Source organism: Eretmochelys imbricata, chromosome 10, assembly GCF_965152235.1.
Source record: "Eretmochelys imbricata isolate rEreImb1 chromosome 10, rEreImb1.hap1, whole genome shotgun sequence".
NCBI classification, from domain to species: Eukaryota; Metazoa; Chordata; order Testudines; family Cheloniidae; genus Eretmochelys; species Eretmochelys imbricata.
Genome location: NC_135581.1, coordinates 9,944,141 through 9,959,536, shown reverse-complemented (window position 1 = coordinate 9,959,536; position 15,396 = coordinate 9,944,141). Strand labels below are relative to the sequence as shown.

Here is a 15,396-nt window from a genome sequence, read left to right as displayed (position 1 = left end):
GGTGAATGATTCTCCTTTCTGTTTAATGTCCAAACAGGCCTGGATGAGAAACCAACAATTGCGTTTGCCACAATACCCACTGCCAGTCGAGTCATCCAAACAGTTGCCAGTCAGATGGCTCAAGGTGTCCCAGGGCAAACTGTTACCATCCTTCAGCAGGCAACTCCAGTGACCATTGGACAACACCAACTCCCTGTTCGGGCAGTGACACAAAATGGGAAGCATGCCATCCCCACCAACAGCATCACCGGCAGTGCTTATGGTATGGCTTTCCTTTATGGCTGTGTGCTCCATCACCTGATGTAGTTTCACATGCACTGCAAACTCTAGAGTTCTTCTACACATAGGTCCTGACATACGAGTTCTCCCATACATCCAATTTGAAATGTGTGTGCAAGATGTGTATTGTGCAACATTTTGCACCACTAAATAACAGTTTTTCTCTCCCAACCTTCGTGCTCTAAGTCCTTGCGGGGAAAAAGCTCTGCCATCTCAAACAACATAGAGGCCTTCTAGACCAGCCCCAGACACTCAAGACAGGTCTAAGTATTAGCTAGACCATCCCTGACAGGTGTTTATCTAACCTGCTCTTAAGAATCTTCAATGATAGAGATTCTACAACCTCCCTAGCCAATTTATTCCAGTGCTTAACTACCCTGATAGGAAGTTTTTCCTAATGTCCAACCTAAACTGCCCTTGCTGCAATTTAAGCCCATTGTTTCTTGTCTTATCCTCAGAGGTTAAGGAGAACGGTTTTTCTCCCTCCTCCTTGTAATGACCTTTATATACTTGAAAACTGTTATCATGTCTGCCACTCAGTCTTCTCTTCTCCAGACTAAACAAACCCAGTTATTTCAATCTTCCCTCATACGTCGTGTTTTCTTGACCTTGAATAATTTTTGTTGCTCTTCTCTGGACTTTCTCCAGTTTGTCCACATATTTCTTGAAATGTGGTGCCCAGAACTGGACACCGTACTCCAGTTGAGGCCATATCAGTGTGGAACAGAGCAGAAGAATTACTTCTCGTGTCTTGCTTACAACACTCCTGCTAATACATCCCAGAAAGATGTTCGCTTTTTTTGCAACAGTGTTACACTGTTGACTCATTTAGCATGTGATCCACTATGACCCGCACATCCCTTTCCGCACTATTCCTTTCTAGGCAGTCATTTTCTATTTTATGTGTGTGCAACTGATTGTTCCTTCCTAAGTGGAATACTTTGCATTTGTCCTTATTGAATTTCATCCCATTTGCTTCAGACCATTTCTCCAACATCGCCTCTGCAGAGTCCAGTCCCTTTTTTTTGTCCTTGACAATGCATCTGTCTATCCCTTCCCCACCTCCCTCCAGTCTCTGTTCCATCTAGGGTTAGCATCTTTTCAAAAATAAATGTGGCCTTCCTTGAGCCCATTTTCTCTTACTTTGACTTTTCTTGCTGTGAAAAAGTAGAAATTTGATGTAATGGTTTTTATGAATTCTGCACTTGGCATTGCTGCCCAGTGGAGGCTAAAGGGTTAGGTCTGCTCTTGGGGCAGAACAGGAGACAGGAGTGGTGTGAGAGACATCTGGGTTCTTGGTGGAGTGAATGGGCTGTTTAAAAAACTGATTGAAACCGTCCCAGCTCAAGGAGGATCCAGAGACAATGAGAAACCCCCGCAACTGAACAATCAACATTTGACAGCAGGCAGCTCCAGCAGGTGGGGTATGTGAACTCCACGTGGCTCTGCCTGAGAAGTGACAGGAGGGGGATAAGAGTTGTTTTTTGGAAGAGGCCAGACAGCTCTCACCTGGGACTGACAAAGGGACAGAGACCCTGAAATGGAATCCAGAGCAGCGTGGCTGGTGGATAGCACTGGCTTGGCCAGATGGACTATGTCTTAACCTTTTTCTCTAGCCTAACCTAGGGACTTGCAATGCTTTTTTCCAGTTCACTAATAAGCCCTACTCTGTTTTAGAGAAACTGCCTGGTGTCACTGCAGATACATGCTGAGGTGCATTAGCCTACAAAGAGTGTAAAAGTCTCTGATTGGGGGCTGTGTTAGTTGTACTCACTGGGCAGAGCTCATGGTGTGAAGCAGGAGTGCAGGAGCCCAGAGGCTGTCTTGGAGGCAGTGAGGCTGTGTGGCCTACTGCGAAGAAAGATTAGGATCAGTTGGAGGTCTGGCACACTGAAGGGTTCCTCTTGTGGATCCGTGACACTTGCTAGTCAACCCTTGCCCTCAATATTACATAATAAATCTTCCCTAGTGCTCTTCTGACACCACTAAACCCTCAACTCTGTTCTCAGAAAATCCTTTTCTCCATACCTCACTGTCTCACCCCCAGTCTCTTCTCACTCATCAAAGTCTTGGGGAAAGAACCAGTACTATGGTGCATGGTTTTGTCTTGTAGAAATGGAGAGGGCCTACTGGATCTTCTACATCAATGCAGGATTGTTCCATATAGGATATTTTCTAGTAATTAGTCCAGTCTGGTTTCCCTTGGGAGGTTATTCTTGTGCTTCCTTGGGACATTAGGTATTGTCACTTTAAGGGTAATGACTGGTGGTGGCAGAACCCTAGCACTTTGAGTTTTGCCTTCCCTTCTTATGAAATCAGAGTCCTAGCACCCCCACTCTGACTCTTACGGGCAGTCAGAGTGGAAGACTTCGTCGGGATTTATGCTGGCTTTCTTATAGCATCTTTTGGATTGTCCTACGAGTAATTTCTTTGGTTTAGTCCGCTGCTGGATGAAGGGTTACCACCATTTTTTTTTTAACCTTTCCCACCAGAGTTCTACCTAGTTTTACCTTGTGCAGTCATGGAAACCAGTAATGAGTAGCTGTAGTTTCCTCAATGTATAAACCTGTTAAATAAGAATAGAGATTAAAAATAAGTGGAGCTGGTATTATCCTGCAGTAGCATGAGACTGATGTAGAGTAGGACATTTGATTGCTAATTATTCTTCATTTATGTTTAAGGTGCTCTGAAATCACTGAAATTTGTCTTACTCTTTTTTGTAATCAGATGTGATTAGAATCTTTCCGGTGACACCACAGCTTTCCTGTTGAAGTGGTGCTAGAGTCTCTCTGCAGAGGATGCAGAGCTTGTATCTTTCCGACACAGTTCACTATGCACAGCTGAAAAACATAGTTTCTTCCCTTAGGCTGACTGGGTTTTTAACATGTTTCCCACCCTGGGGTTTTCTCCTCCTAGAATTCCACGATGGCTTTTCTGAATAGTGGTCAGTGGTTTTCTCTCATCCAACCCTGACGGTCTTCTCTTTTTCTCATCCTGTTGACCTTACTGGTGCATGGCATCCTTCACAACTGCCTGGTGTAGTTTGCTGGACTCTGAAGGACTTTGTTCTGCTTCCATTACTACTTATCCCTGTGCTCCTTTTTTGTGCCTCTAGTAGTGGACACTCCTGTATTGCTAGCTCTTACCATGTTGATGTACCTCACAGTTTGGCCATCTTTATCAATGTGAAGCTATTTTACGATTTTGCTAAGGTATAAGCATATTCTGTCTTGCTGTGACTTTAAACTGTAGAAATTTCTACTCAGTAACAGAACTCTTGAAACTCTGTAAGCTGAAAGTAGGGTTACCTTATTTCCCAGTTCTTTACTATTGTGAGAGTTCAGCCTAGTTCTTGGAGAATGGGGCTGGAAGCCAGGAACTCCTGGGTTCTAATCTCAGCTCTGACAGGGACTCCCTCTGTGGCCTGAGGTAAGTCATTTAACCTTTTTGCCTTAGTTTCTCACCTGTAAAATGGAGACTAAACTACCCTCATGCCCCTAGCAGTGGTCCATCCAGGTCAGGTTTAAGGCATGCTGGTATGGCAGCTTGGGAGAAGCTTTTGATTGTGGTGCTCCATGCAGTAAGTTGAGCTTCAGTCTCATAGTCCAGGGATGCAGAATTTTTCAGTCATGGGCTAGGGGTTAAAACACAAGAGTAGGAGCTTTCCCAGCTGGAGACAATTCCTTAGCTCACTGGTGTTCGGGTTTATTTATGAATTGATGTGTGAAGCATTTTGAGAACTTTCAATGGAAGGTGCTAGGGAAGAGCAAGGATTAATGTTCTTAAATTCACATAGGCGTTTAACTAACTTTTTCTGAGTTTGTAAAGCACATCTGAAGGTGACAGTTGCATATCTCCAGTATGATTGCTCTCCAGTGTGATTTACTTCTGTCTTTTTTAGACCTGCAAATGTTGTTTAAATTTTTGGCTGAATTAACACTTTTTTCTCTCCCACTCCGCAGCTCTCACAAATCCGCTACAGCTCCTTGCAGCCCAGGCTAGCTCATCCACTCCTGTTGTGGTCAGCCGGATATGTGAGACAGCGACTGAAGACCCTGCAGCACCCTCGGGTGAGCCAGATGTCAAAAAACCCCGGATGGAAGAATCCAGCGGAGCAGTCCAGGCTCAAACTGGAGTAATCACATCAACAGCGCCTCAAGGACAGGCAACCAGTGAATGACGAATGACGATAGTAGGAATGTAGGTGGGGCAGTGGCATGAGCCTCGAAAGCAGTTTTCAAAGAAAAGAAAAACTACAACTGTAACAACAGTTCAAAATTTAGAGAATTAAAAGCTCTTTTTAAAATTTACATTTTAAAGGGCAGGTCAACAACAGTTCTTAGAATCTCGAGGTGCCAAAAAGAATGAAAAAAATCCTCCCAACTACCTGTACCTGGAACTCAGTTCTGCCTTTACTTATGGAATATTTTCCCTCTTTTTAGATTTAAAAAAAAAATACAGACAACTGATTGTATGACTGCTGGGATATTTTTTTTTTTTTTTTTAAATCTCCTTCCCTTTGGGATAGGAGTTACAGTTCAGCATCTAAAGGAATGTATCACAGACACATCTGCTCTCTGGGAGGAAGGCTGATCATCTCTGATGCCTTGCTATTCTGCCTCTCAGAGCTTCAAAACATATGACCATTGAAAAGGGCCACCCAAGAAGATTTAGAAGGATGGGTGCAGCTTCTCGTAGGAACAGCATTAAAGTAACATGATACCAAACTGGGGGGAAAAGGCAGATTTTTTTTTTAACAAACCCACACCGTGAAACATCATTATACCCATGTTTGTTTATATTGGGATTTGGGAGGGTGAGCTACAGGGCTCAACCAGATGGATCTTCAAAATGTGGTTTCTGTCTATTCCCTGTGAGGGAAAGTGAGAAGACGGAGGAGCAGCATTAATCTATTTCTTTTAAAGAAAAGAGAAAAAAACAAAAAGGGGTGGGTTGTCCTCACACTGATTTCTCACAGTTATTCATCATCTGCTTCTGAATTCACGGAAAAATATCATAGTGACTGAACATGTGAGAAATGGCACCTTTGAAAGGTTCTGTGTACATTTGGTTTTCTAGTTGTTCATATGTCCCCCTGCTTCTGGGGCAACATGGTTTATTCATAACATTCTAGAATGAAACTACCGTCACCTTTTCTGTGAACCCAAGGGGCAAATGGTTAGCCTTCTGCATCAAAGTGGTTATCTCAGTCCTTTCTGGCAGTACGACCCTCTGGCCTGAAGACCAGATGGCCTAAGGTCAACAGCCCAGCACCAGCTTCAAACTTGGAGCTGGCATTGCTGGAAGTGGATTTCAGCAGGTGTCCCATGGTGTGAAGCTGAGACAGTGAGGTTAAATTCCAGGGGTGAGGGGCAATGGGGATTACAGACAGTACTGAGAATGAGTCTCATAAACTAATGCAAATCAAGAAAACGGAGGCCTCTTCTTTCTACATGAAAACTGTCAACTGCTGTTTTTAAAACAGGATTTTGAGGTTTTCCTTTGCTCCCCAACCCAGGCCTCCCAATGATATAGTTAGACAAAGGACCAGGAGTCAGTTGCATTTGTTAGGACTGGCCAGGAGTCAAGATAATTTCCTTTTAAATATATATTTGTTTTAATTTAGCAGTTGGATAAATCATGTTCTTTTCAGAATGTAGTAAAAAGATCAGTGCAGACCCAGTATCCCTACAGATTTCTGAGACACTTGAAGCAGTTGGGGAACTGGATGCTCTGCATGGCACGAATTGTGGTTGAGGAAACAGGATCACCCTCTTTTCAGCCTCCAGTTAATCAGTTGTTAGTTTTTACAGTACAACCCCTTCTGCTATCTTCTGTGTAAACACCAAAGACATTTCTTAACTTAAAAATCCTGATAGCTTTGGAAATGGGAAAAGTAAGCTAGCAATGCTGGAGCATGTCTTCTTTCTAGGGATCTGTCTGTCCTTTGTGCTTCCACTGATGTAGTGCAGTGTTGTCACCTTGCTGTTAAATTCAAACTGACAGCACTGTTATGGAGCACAGTGCAGTGAGCAGCAAGCTCAGTGTGGAACTTTTAATGGGACGGATCTCCCCAAGATACAGCAAATGAGACCATTCATATCCTATACACCTGGCAGATCACAGGTGTTAAGGAGTAAAGCAGAGCTGATTAATTTCTTCTAGCATCTTAAGGAGGTGGCAAATGTAGTAGTAATGGCTAATTGCAAACAGTGACACTACTTCTCTTCTAGGTTTCCTTTCTCTTTGCCAAGTCCCATTCCCTCTGACTGAGATCCACTTTCTAAATGAAAGCTGAGCAAGTTTGGTTTGCCTCACAAAAACGAATTTCTTGCAGTTTCCAAAAGAGGAGAAAATTCCTGGGGGACATGGTTTAGGGTTACACTTTTAGAGGAACAGACAGCATTGAAGACAGTGATGCATCTATAGCTTGACCATTCGAATTTATCTGTACATTGGTAACAGTGAGTGTACAGCTTCTCTGGATTTTAGTTCATTTAATTGATTTCTGAAATCTGGTGGCAGCTATTGTAATTTGCCTAACAGTTGCAGTCAGCCATTCAGCAACTTTGCACCTATTCTGCGTTCTGTAGGTGGCTAAGTGTGGGGTTTTGACAGTAGTCAGCTGATGTAACGGTTTGCTTAAAGCCAGGATTCCAAGAGAAGACTATTAGCACAGACTCAGAAATAGGGCACAATGATGAGAGTGCAGCACAGTTTGTTTGTACTCCTACAGCCAGTCAGTAACTTCAGGTGAATGGTACTTTGAATTTCGGCAAACCCCCCCAGAAAGAACTATAAGGCTGGGAATCCTTTGTTTAAGGAAGGCTTTTTAAGTCTTGTAACAGGTCAGGTGAGCAAATGCTGGATGAGTGACAAATGAAAAACATTGTTTGGGCTGAGATGGTTGCTTCTTCCTGAAAATGTCCATAAATAGGACCATACCATAAGTTGCTGTAAATCATGTAGATCCATTAAATCAGTGGAGACTTGTAGACTTACAACAGGTGAGTGTTTCCACAGATCAGTTGCTGGGTTATAGACATGCCTTTTAAAATGTACAGATTTTAAAGTGTACATATTTGCCAGCATTCAGGGCAGTGTAACATTTCCTAGACTCTCCTTTGTGGCTCAGAACACCTACTGGCCACGTTGCTAGTTGAAGATAATTGAATGTACTTATCACCAGTTACATGTTCACTGGTCCACTTGCAAAACCCCAGAATCTTTATCCAAGTAGTGTTTTCTGCCTCATCCCACATCAGTCTGGCGTATTCACCCTCCATTCTAAGAAGCAGCTGTGCCACTTATGAATTAACCCTTCTTGGCCAGCCTTTTAGTTGGCACTTGGCTAGTGTTGGATCCACACTAGGAAAAATAGCACTTCTTACCCCAAATCCTGTAGAGCCTATGGAAAAGTGTTCTTCTTCCTTATTTGTAGCAGCTGATAAAGAGTATTTATACCTACTTTCAGGCCTCCTGAGTGGTTCTCTAGTATGCTGCCAGTTCTAGAAAGCTGCTCAGCTAAAACACTGCAGTTACTAATGAAAATTCCTCTGCAGAATTTCCTCTTAAAAAGGGCAAATTATAGATATTGGAGATTGAAACAATCTAATATGTTATCTAAACCATCCCTACCAAGGCAGATTGTTGCAAAGCCAGAAGCAAGTTTTCTTCCCCATTACATGCTTTTTCAACCCTTAAAAGTAAGTAAATAAAAGGGAAACTTAAATGCATGAGTAAGATAAATTTGTCCTGTTTACACACACTAAAAATCTAAGCTTTGGAAAATATCCAGCTTTATTAAAATAAAACGTGGCCATCTAAATAGCCATCTATTAAAATCCAGTTTGTAAACAAACTTAAGAAATCCATAACAAAAATAGGGATGCGATGAAAATAATGACTCTCTCTGCTGTTCAGTTAGTGGGGATAAAAGTTATGCACCATTCCATGCTTGCAACTTCACAGCTATAATTTCTAAATGAAATATGCATTGATAACCTAAATTCTTGTAGTGGTGATCCTCTCTTGCTGTCTTTTTCCTTTCCTGTTGCTAATCATAGTCCACACTCAGCTGATTGGGTATAACCAATATGGAGGAAATGGGTTGCGGTGTTTCTTGGTTATTGGAATGCAGAACTTGGGCTGGAAATGTTTGGTGATCAGACAGACTGAATCCATGTCTGAGTTTGGCTTGTTGACCCTTCTTTTCTAGTTGAAAGTGATTTCATTGGAGAATATTTCCCCTGCGCACTCCAACTGATGCCGTATTGAAACCAGCAGATGCTCTCTCTTTTCTTTCAACAACGTCCCCTTTTTAGGCGGTTTATTGCTGGTGACTGTCAGACCCGGGCCTAGTCCCATGAATTCTCCTACATTTTCGCACCAAATCTCTGTTGCTTTTGAGACTGTGATTACTGTGCTGTCCCTTGGCTTGGGCAGGCATCTTTGGAGATGGAATTCAGTGCAACTCCAAGGTCATTTGAATTACAAGTGGCCATTTCACTGTCCCCACCAGTCTGTCTATGTGAAGGTGCTCCTACATTCTGGCGTACTTGAATGTGACCTCCCATACTTGGGTTACCTTTGCAGAATAATATTGAATATGTTTTAGTGATTGACTTGAAACCAAGAAAATGTTATCTCCAAAGAATTCCCAGGAATCATACAAAAACCTGTATCTGCCTTTTAAACTCCCCTTTCTATTTGAAAATGGGAGCTACTAATTTTTGTGTAAGGTTGCAACATTAAAAAAAATTAAATGAATTTTTTCTGAAATTTTAAGAAGTCTGTTTACATTTCAGCCCGTTTTTTCTTGTTTCTTCCAGTTGCTAGTTAAGCCACACCACATGTTGTACACGGGGCATTAGTATTAAGTCCACAGGCTTTCTCTCTTGGGTATTATAAATGACTATGGAAACAGCTGGGATAAGGAGTAAGGTCTTCAACTAAAGGGACATTTAAGTTAGATGATCTGAAACTCCCAATTGTCCAGAACAGGGTCATATCCCTCTTCATCTATTAATTGTATTGAAAAACCCCTTATTTTCCCCAAAACTTCAGTTATCTGAAATTATTGAGCATCCCTCACAATATTTGGCTAATGGAGGTTGTACCATATGGTATTTTTTAAAGTTTCTTTACCTGCTATAGCCCATACCTTGGGATAATCTAAAACTGAAAAAAAAACAAAACTAAATCTATTGACTTTTCACTGTTTCCTTTTTGCATTTTTCGGAGCTTGGACAATGATGAGAGATGAATCAGTTTTACTTTGATTTATAGGCAGTTTATAGCTCCTTTCACTCATGCACTACTAGTGTGATGCCTGGGTTGCAAACACTGCAGGGGATTGTTCTTAGTTTTATTCCACTGGAATTATTTTAAATTCAGGTCTCTGGATCTTGGCTTTGTAAAAGTATATTTTTGAAATATGTCAATTTTGGGGTGGGAGCAAAGTTCATAGCTCTAGCTCAGTCCCATTTTTCTGGGCCAGGAGAGACTGGGTGAGCTGTAGGGGGCAGCATGTTTAGCCTTTGGTGAAGACAGAGGACTTACATTGAACGCTGCCCAACACAAGGCTGGGAGAAGACTATAGGATAACACATTTGGGATCTGCAGGCTCTGAGGGGGACTTGGAGGGGTCATGTTGACCAGCTCATTATAAAATCCTGCCATGTTTCAATCTTTTGTCTTTTAGAAATTTGCTGCCAGTTGCAGCTTTTCTGTAAAGCAAGAAACACAGAATGGAGTTAAATTTTACAGAGGTGAAGAAATAGGCAGGAAATGCAGGATTCTTTTCTTTGCTTCTATAGCCCATGCTGTAAACAGCTTCCATTTTTATTTGAAAATGTACTGGCTGTTGGTCCTCATGATAATTCTTGATACTTGTTATCAACAACGATGTAAATGGCTGAGTTTATTAATATTAGCTAATAAACTACTGAATATGAGTAGCAACTGTTAATTTGATTTTGCATGAACCACAATTAGATGCCTGACTCCTCAGTGTATGTATGGAATGACCTAGAGACACAACTGCTATTCAGAGTCCGCTTCCACAACCCATTTAATTATTTAAAAAATCATTTAAGGTTGGGGACTTAAATCTACCGAAGTGAGAGCTGCTGACCTTAACTGGCATGTAGTGTGTGGAACATTGTTCACTAGGTCAATTGGAGATGTTCAGGCTGGAGCTACAGCGTTACCTCTGAGTTCACTGGAGTTTTTTTCCCCGAGGAGACCCTTAGCACCTTTGATGTACTGTAGCATGTACCTGAATATTCGAATGCGAGGAAAAGGGAAGAAAAGAACTTTCTGCCATAGGTATGTGCATGAAAGTTGGATGGCAGATGCAGTGAAAGGAATTAAATTATGAATAAATCGGTTTTTAACTTCTGCGTATTTTTCTTTGTGACCAGAAGCTCCTCCTTTAAACCCAGCCCTCTGTTTGAATGATTAAATCCTCAGGTGGGGATTGTCCGCATCTTTGTCTGATATGCAGTGACCCAAGCAACAAACTACGCTGGATAGTTGTGAGTTGCAGCATAGGGAATTGTAAAGGTTCTGACAATGCCGGTTGTGCAGATGGACTCTCCCTTGTCCCTCTCTGTTGAGGTGTTCTGGCTTGATGAGCAGGAAGCAGCGCTGGGGACTGTGGCCAGCTTTAGAAATGCTTAAGCCATGCCTTGGCTTGTTTAATCAAACAGTGGCTTCAGTTCTATGTGTAGCTTTACATTAGATTTTTTTATACTATGAGCCTTTTTTATTTAATTGAATTATCTTGGGTTTCTTAATCCTGCTGCTAATAAACTGGAGTTGGGCATTAAGAACCCGTCTGTAAAAGAGATGTGACCAGCTTTGTAGATTTGCCATTATAATGCAGCATACTGATCTTTTGCTTTGTGAATGTTAGTGAACATGCAGCAGCAATCTTTCTTTGTTGGCATCCAGGCCGTGAGCCATCTCCCATTCCCTCCCCCCCGCCCTCCCGTTTTTTCTTCTACAATTGTTGTTTCCTTCAATTTCAGTGACCCTCTGACCTAAATGCTCATTTATATGCCATGGTTTAAAGGTCTGCGTGTGGTAAGACTGTTTGGGCCCAATACCAGTTGTGTGACTTTTTTTTGTTTCTGAGTTTTAAAAAAAAAAAATTGTTTTAAAGCTGCTATATCTCTAGCATACACTACTGCTGTACTGTGTAAAATGCAGGGGAACCAGCTGAAGAGGGTTGTGCTGTAGGAAATCTGTTTACAAGATTGTCTAGTGTGAGATTTCCTGAGCTACTAGGGATGAGAAGCACACTTCCTTGTACATACAAGATCTTAAACTATTTGCATAGCCTCATGCTGACCAAAATGTAGCTGTGACTTTACAGGGAAGAGTTCCCCCTTTATACATAGCTGTCTAGTGACTGTATCTGGTTAGGTCAAAAGTCATTCTCTTCAGTAGGTGGGTTATATTCAGGATAATACATACCTGTGTGTGTGTTACATCATATGCATCTGGCACCACTAGTAGGGGCAAACATCTAGCCATGATGGTGTTTTTCCATTAAAATTCTGTTTTTTCAGGGTGTTGTAATGTGGCTGTAAACATCTGCTGTGGGGTGAATAGACTTGGGCAGGAGCACCGTTTTTAATTTAAATTTTTTAAAAAGATTTGAATATTTATCTAAGTTAAAAAGATGACAAATACAAATCCTCTTTATGGGTGCTATTTCATTTTAACTGCACTGTATGAGACCTTTCAGAATGAATGGCTGGATGTTTCCTTACAGCTATGGAACTATAGACTTTATGCACCATTATAGCTCATGAGCTAGAGCCTAAGAGGCCAATTGTGCTGAATCAACTCCCCAGCTTCCAAAGTGGCACATCACAAGGAGAATGACATCTAAGAAACAACCCTTTTAAAATCTGTTTTCAGAGTATTAATTTAGATCTATGTAAGTATAAATTTTGTGTGTGTAAATGGTCCATGACTGTTCCCTTCTGTTAAGAGTGTAAATGGTACTTTACATAGATATATTAGTAAATTCCAACTGAAGACACTAATTCTAGGAGAATATCCCTATTTTAGTACAGAGTGGGGAGCGGCCTGCAGAGGTGTAGCTTGAGCCCACTGATTCATTCCTCTTGTGGGGCACGAGGGCCAGTTTAGGACTCTGCTCTCCCTCTGGGATGAGTCTCACTTCAGGCACAATACTGAGAAACTCTGTAGCAGCAGCACAAGCTGTTCTATTGGCAGGGAAGTCCCGAAATGGCACTAATAAGAATTAGAGAATGAAAGTGATTCAAGCCGTCTCCCAGCCATGGTTTGAGAAAACCAGGCCCCAAGATCCTTACAGATTCTCATCCTGCCCTGTACATAATGGAAACACCTCCCCATAAATTGGAAATTAATTAGGCTGGCAGAAGGGTGAGGTTTATCTGCATCATGTTCAGTTTTTCCAACTGCTTTGAATTACCAAAAGGTTTAGAATTGGGATCCCCCAAGAATTCTGGGGGGGAATGGAAGTTCCCCCCCATCTGGTCACTTTAGTATCTTGTGTAGTATAGAATATTACCTCCCAAAAGACAATGACTTAGGATACTAGGCTAATCAGTCAGTGTGATGTGTGGCATATTTTTTCTACCATCTCTTCTTTCTCTTTGATTCCCACTCCCCAAACATCTGCATTTGATTCTCTGCACAAAACCTGCAGTCAAGAAGAAAACATGCTCTTGACAAGCTTGAGTGCTGCTTTGTGGCTGTCTGCTATGGTATTTGGGGGTTGTGCAACCTGTCTCATTCTTGATGATGCTCCTACCTCCCACTGGCCTGAGGGTTAGGGTCTCCTAGATAAAATGTATCTAATAAACATATGCATGCAACTAGAATTCCTCTTTTCTCTCTCCTGAGTATGTCAAATTCATTCCTAGCATAATTCTGCTGAGGTTATTGAACTTGCCTTAGGATGTATTTTGACTTTTTTTGGCCTTTTCAAGGTTACTCATTGCATTAGGGAGCCAGAAAGAAGCTGCTTCTGTGCGGTCTCTCTCTAAAGTAATATATTTCGTTGCATTTCTGTGAGGACCCAGAATACAAGCTTCTCCTAGGTTTCTGCTGGTATCAGGATCTGGTGGTTGATTTTCTTGGGAGGGTCATTTGGGCTGAAGGTTGTTCAAAAGGGAGTAGCCATGGTGCTGTGAACGCTGAAAGAAACCACAGCTTTTCTTTTTCCCCAAGGGAGAAAAGCCACTGTGAAATCCAAATGTGACCCTCTGTATATTATGGCTCTTGCTTCATATCCTCTCCAGACATGGCCTAAAGGCTACAGCAAAGGCCCCTGGGAGTCAGCATCCTGGGTTTAATGTGGGCTTCAACTGCTTACTCATATGACCTAGGATAAGTCATGTGACTTCTTGCATTCCATTTGGCTTCACTGAAAACTGTCAAAAGCAGAACCATCATTAAAAACCAGATGCAGTGTCAGGATACTTTCTAGCGGATTGGCTGGCAGAAAAGGATTTAGATCAAGTAGAACAGTGGTTTACAACCTTTTTTCATTTGCGGACCCCTAGAAAATTTTGAACGGCGGTGTGGACCCCTTTGGAAATCTGAGACATGGTTTGCAGACCCCAGGTTAAAAAACACTAAAGTAGAAAAATGCAAATCCCCTTCCCCATCTCTGCCTCACTGCTAAAAGTCTGGTGTAAAACATCCCCTGTTACACTGACTGAAGTGCTACACTTTTGAAGCGAACAGGCTGCTGACATACACAACTGGGTCCAACAGTGAAGGCGTTAGCGTAAACTCGAGCACCCTTTTTCTGTTGATTTCCCCCAAACGTTCCTGCAGTCACGGAACCAGGGTAGTAGTAGTTTTGAAGAGACTTCTTCTTACGAAAAATAAGAGCAGGAAAAAATGTAAAAGCGTACTTGAAAACACTACAGAATGGCAAAGCTGTACTACTTTTTGATTCCTGATGTAGAGTGCTCTTTATCCTGATGAGACTGGAGTTCTCCAGACTGCCAGGAAATGCAAGCTTAAGAGAGGATGGCTAACTAATATCTGCAGTTTCCAGAGTGGTGTTAAGAGCTGTTTCAGAAGGATCAGGAAATTGCATTACACATGCAGAAAACCAGATCTTTAATTAATCTCAACAGTAACTATAAGAAACACCAAATAACCAGTAAGAAGGAAGTAAAATCTGTTCAAATTTTGAAGATCTAATAGAAAACTGTTAAATCTCTAACCAAGACTGTGTGAGTTTATTCCTGCTTGTTTTTTAGGGGGGTGAGTGATATGTGTAACGGAGAGTAGGCCCCAACCATTAATGGGTTGATATGGACAGAACCTTGATCCTGTCCCTTTATACACAGGTATGTAGAGGAGAGCCTTGCACCCTCTGCATTGCAGTTTGGCACTTAGCTACATTCCACCCATACTATTCTCTCAAGTATGTTTGCATTTTGGCTTCTAGTCCTGGCCAGACAAGACATCTCCTGCCATAACTCTTTATAGAGTACTTTTTGATATAGAAAGTATTTTTCATGAGCTGTTTATTAATCAGTGTTTTTAAAAGCAGGTTGTATCTCTAAAGTGGAAAAGCTAGGTCTAGGGCATTGGATGTGAATTTCAGCTTCTCTCCTGGTTATGTTGAAAGTGAAACACTTAGTCTGCAACTACAGAGTATGGGAAAACTCAGAAAAGTGGTAGGGGAATGCAACATCCAAGGATGGGACCTGCGTTTTTGTGTCAAATGGGATCCGGTATTTTTTATAAGGAGCCATACTTTTTTAAAAGTAATTTGAGATCTGAATGTGATTTCTAATGTATCAAAACATTAATATTTTAAAGCTATAACAAAGTTTTAAATTTCTACTATTTTTTCATTTATTTTACCTGTTCTGTTATCTATTATCTTAAATTGATGTATGTGGTTGAGGAGTATTGCTTCTCCTCTTAGCATTTGTTTCTATAACCAGAAATAAAATTATATATTAAAGAGAAGGTGCCCTGAAATTGCTTACTCCTTTTGAGTGGCTAAAGGATACGCTCTTACTGCCTGCATAGCACTGTGATGAGTTAGAAGATTTCCTCAGCAGCCTGTGGTGTGGATTTCACCAT

The 15,396-nt window shown here is 41.5% G+C and overlaps 1 protein-coding gene across 3 annotated transcripts in view; it reads left to right on the top strand.

Moving 5' to 3' along the window:
- The window catches only part of FOXK1 (forkhead box K1), a 73,015-nt gene extending 62,780 nt beyond the window's left edge, over window positions 1–10,235 (top strand). For all 3 annotated transcript variants that reach the window (XM_077828022.1, XM_077828021.1, XM_077828023.1), the window contains exons 8-9: window positions 38–262; window positions 4,242–10,235. In XM_077828022.1, the coding sequence (XP_077684148.1) occupies window positions 38–262; window positions 4,242–4,459 (443 nt within the window). In that variant the 3' untranslated portion in view covers window positions 4,460–10,235. The remainder of the gene's footprint in view (window positions 1–37; window positions 263–4,241) is intronic.
- Window positions 10,236–15,396: the final 5,161 nt, after the last annotated feature.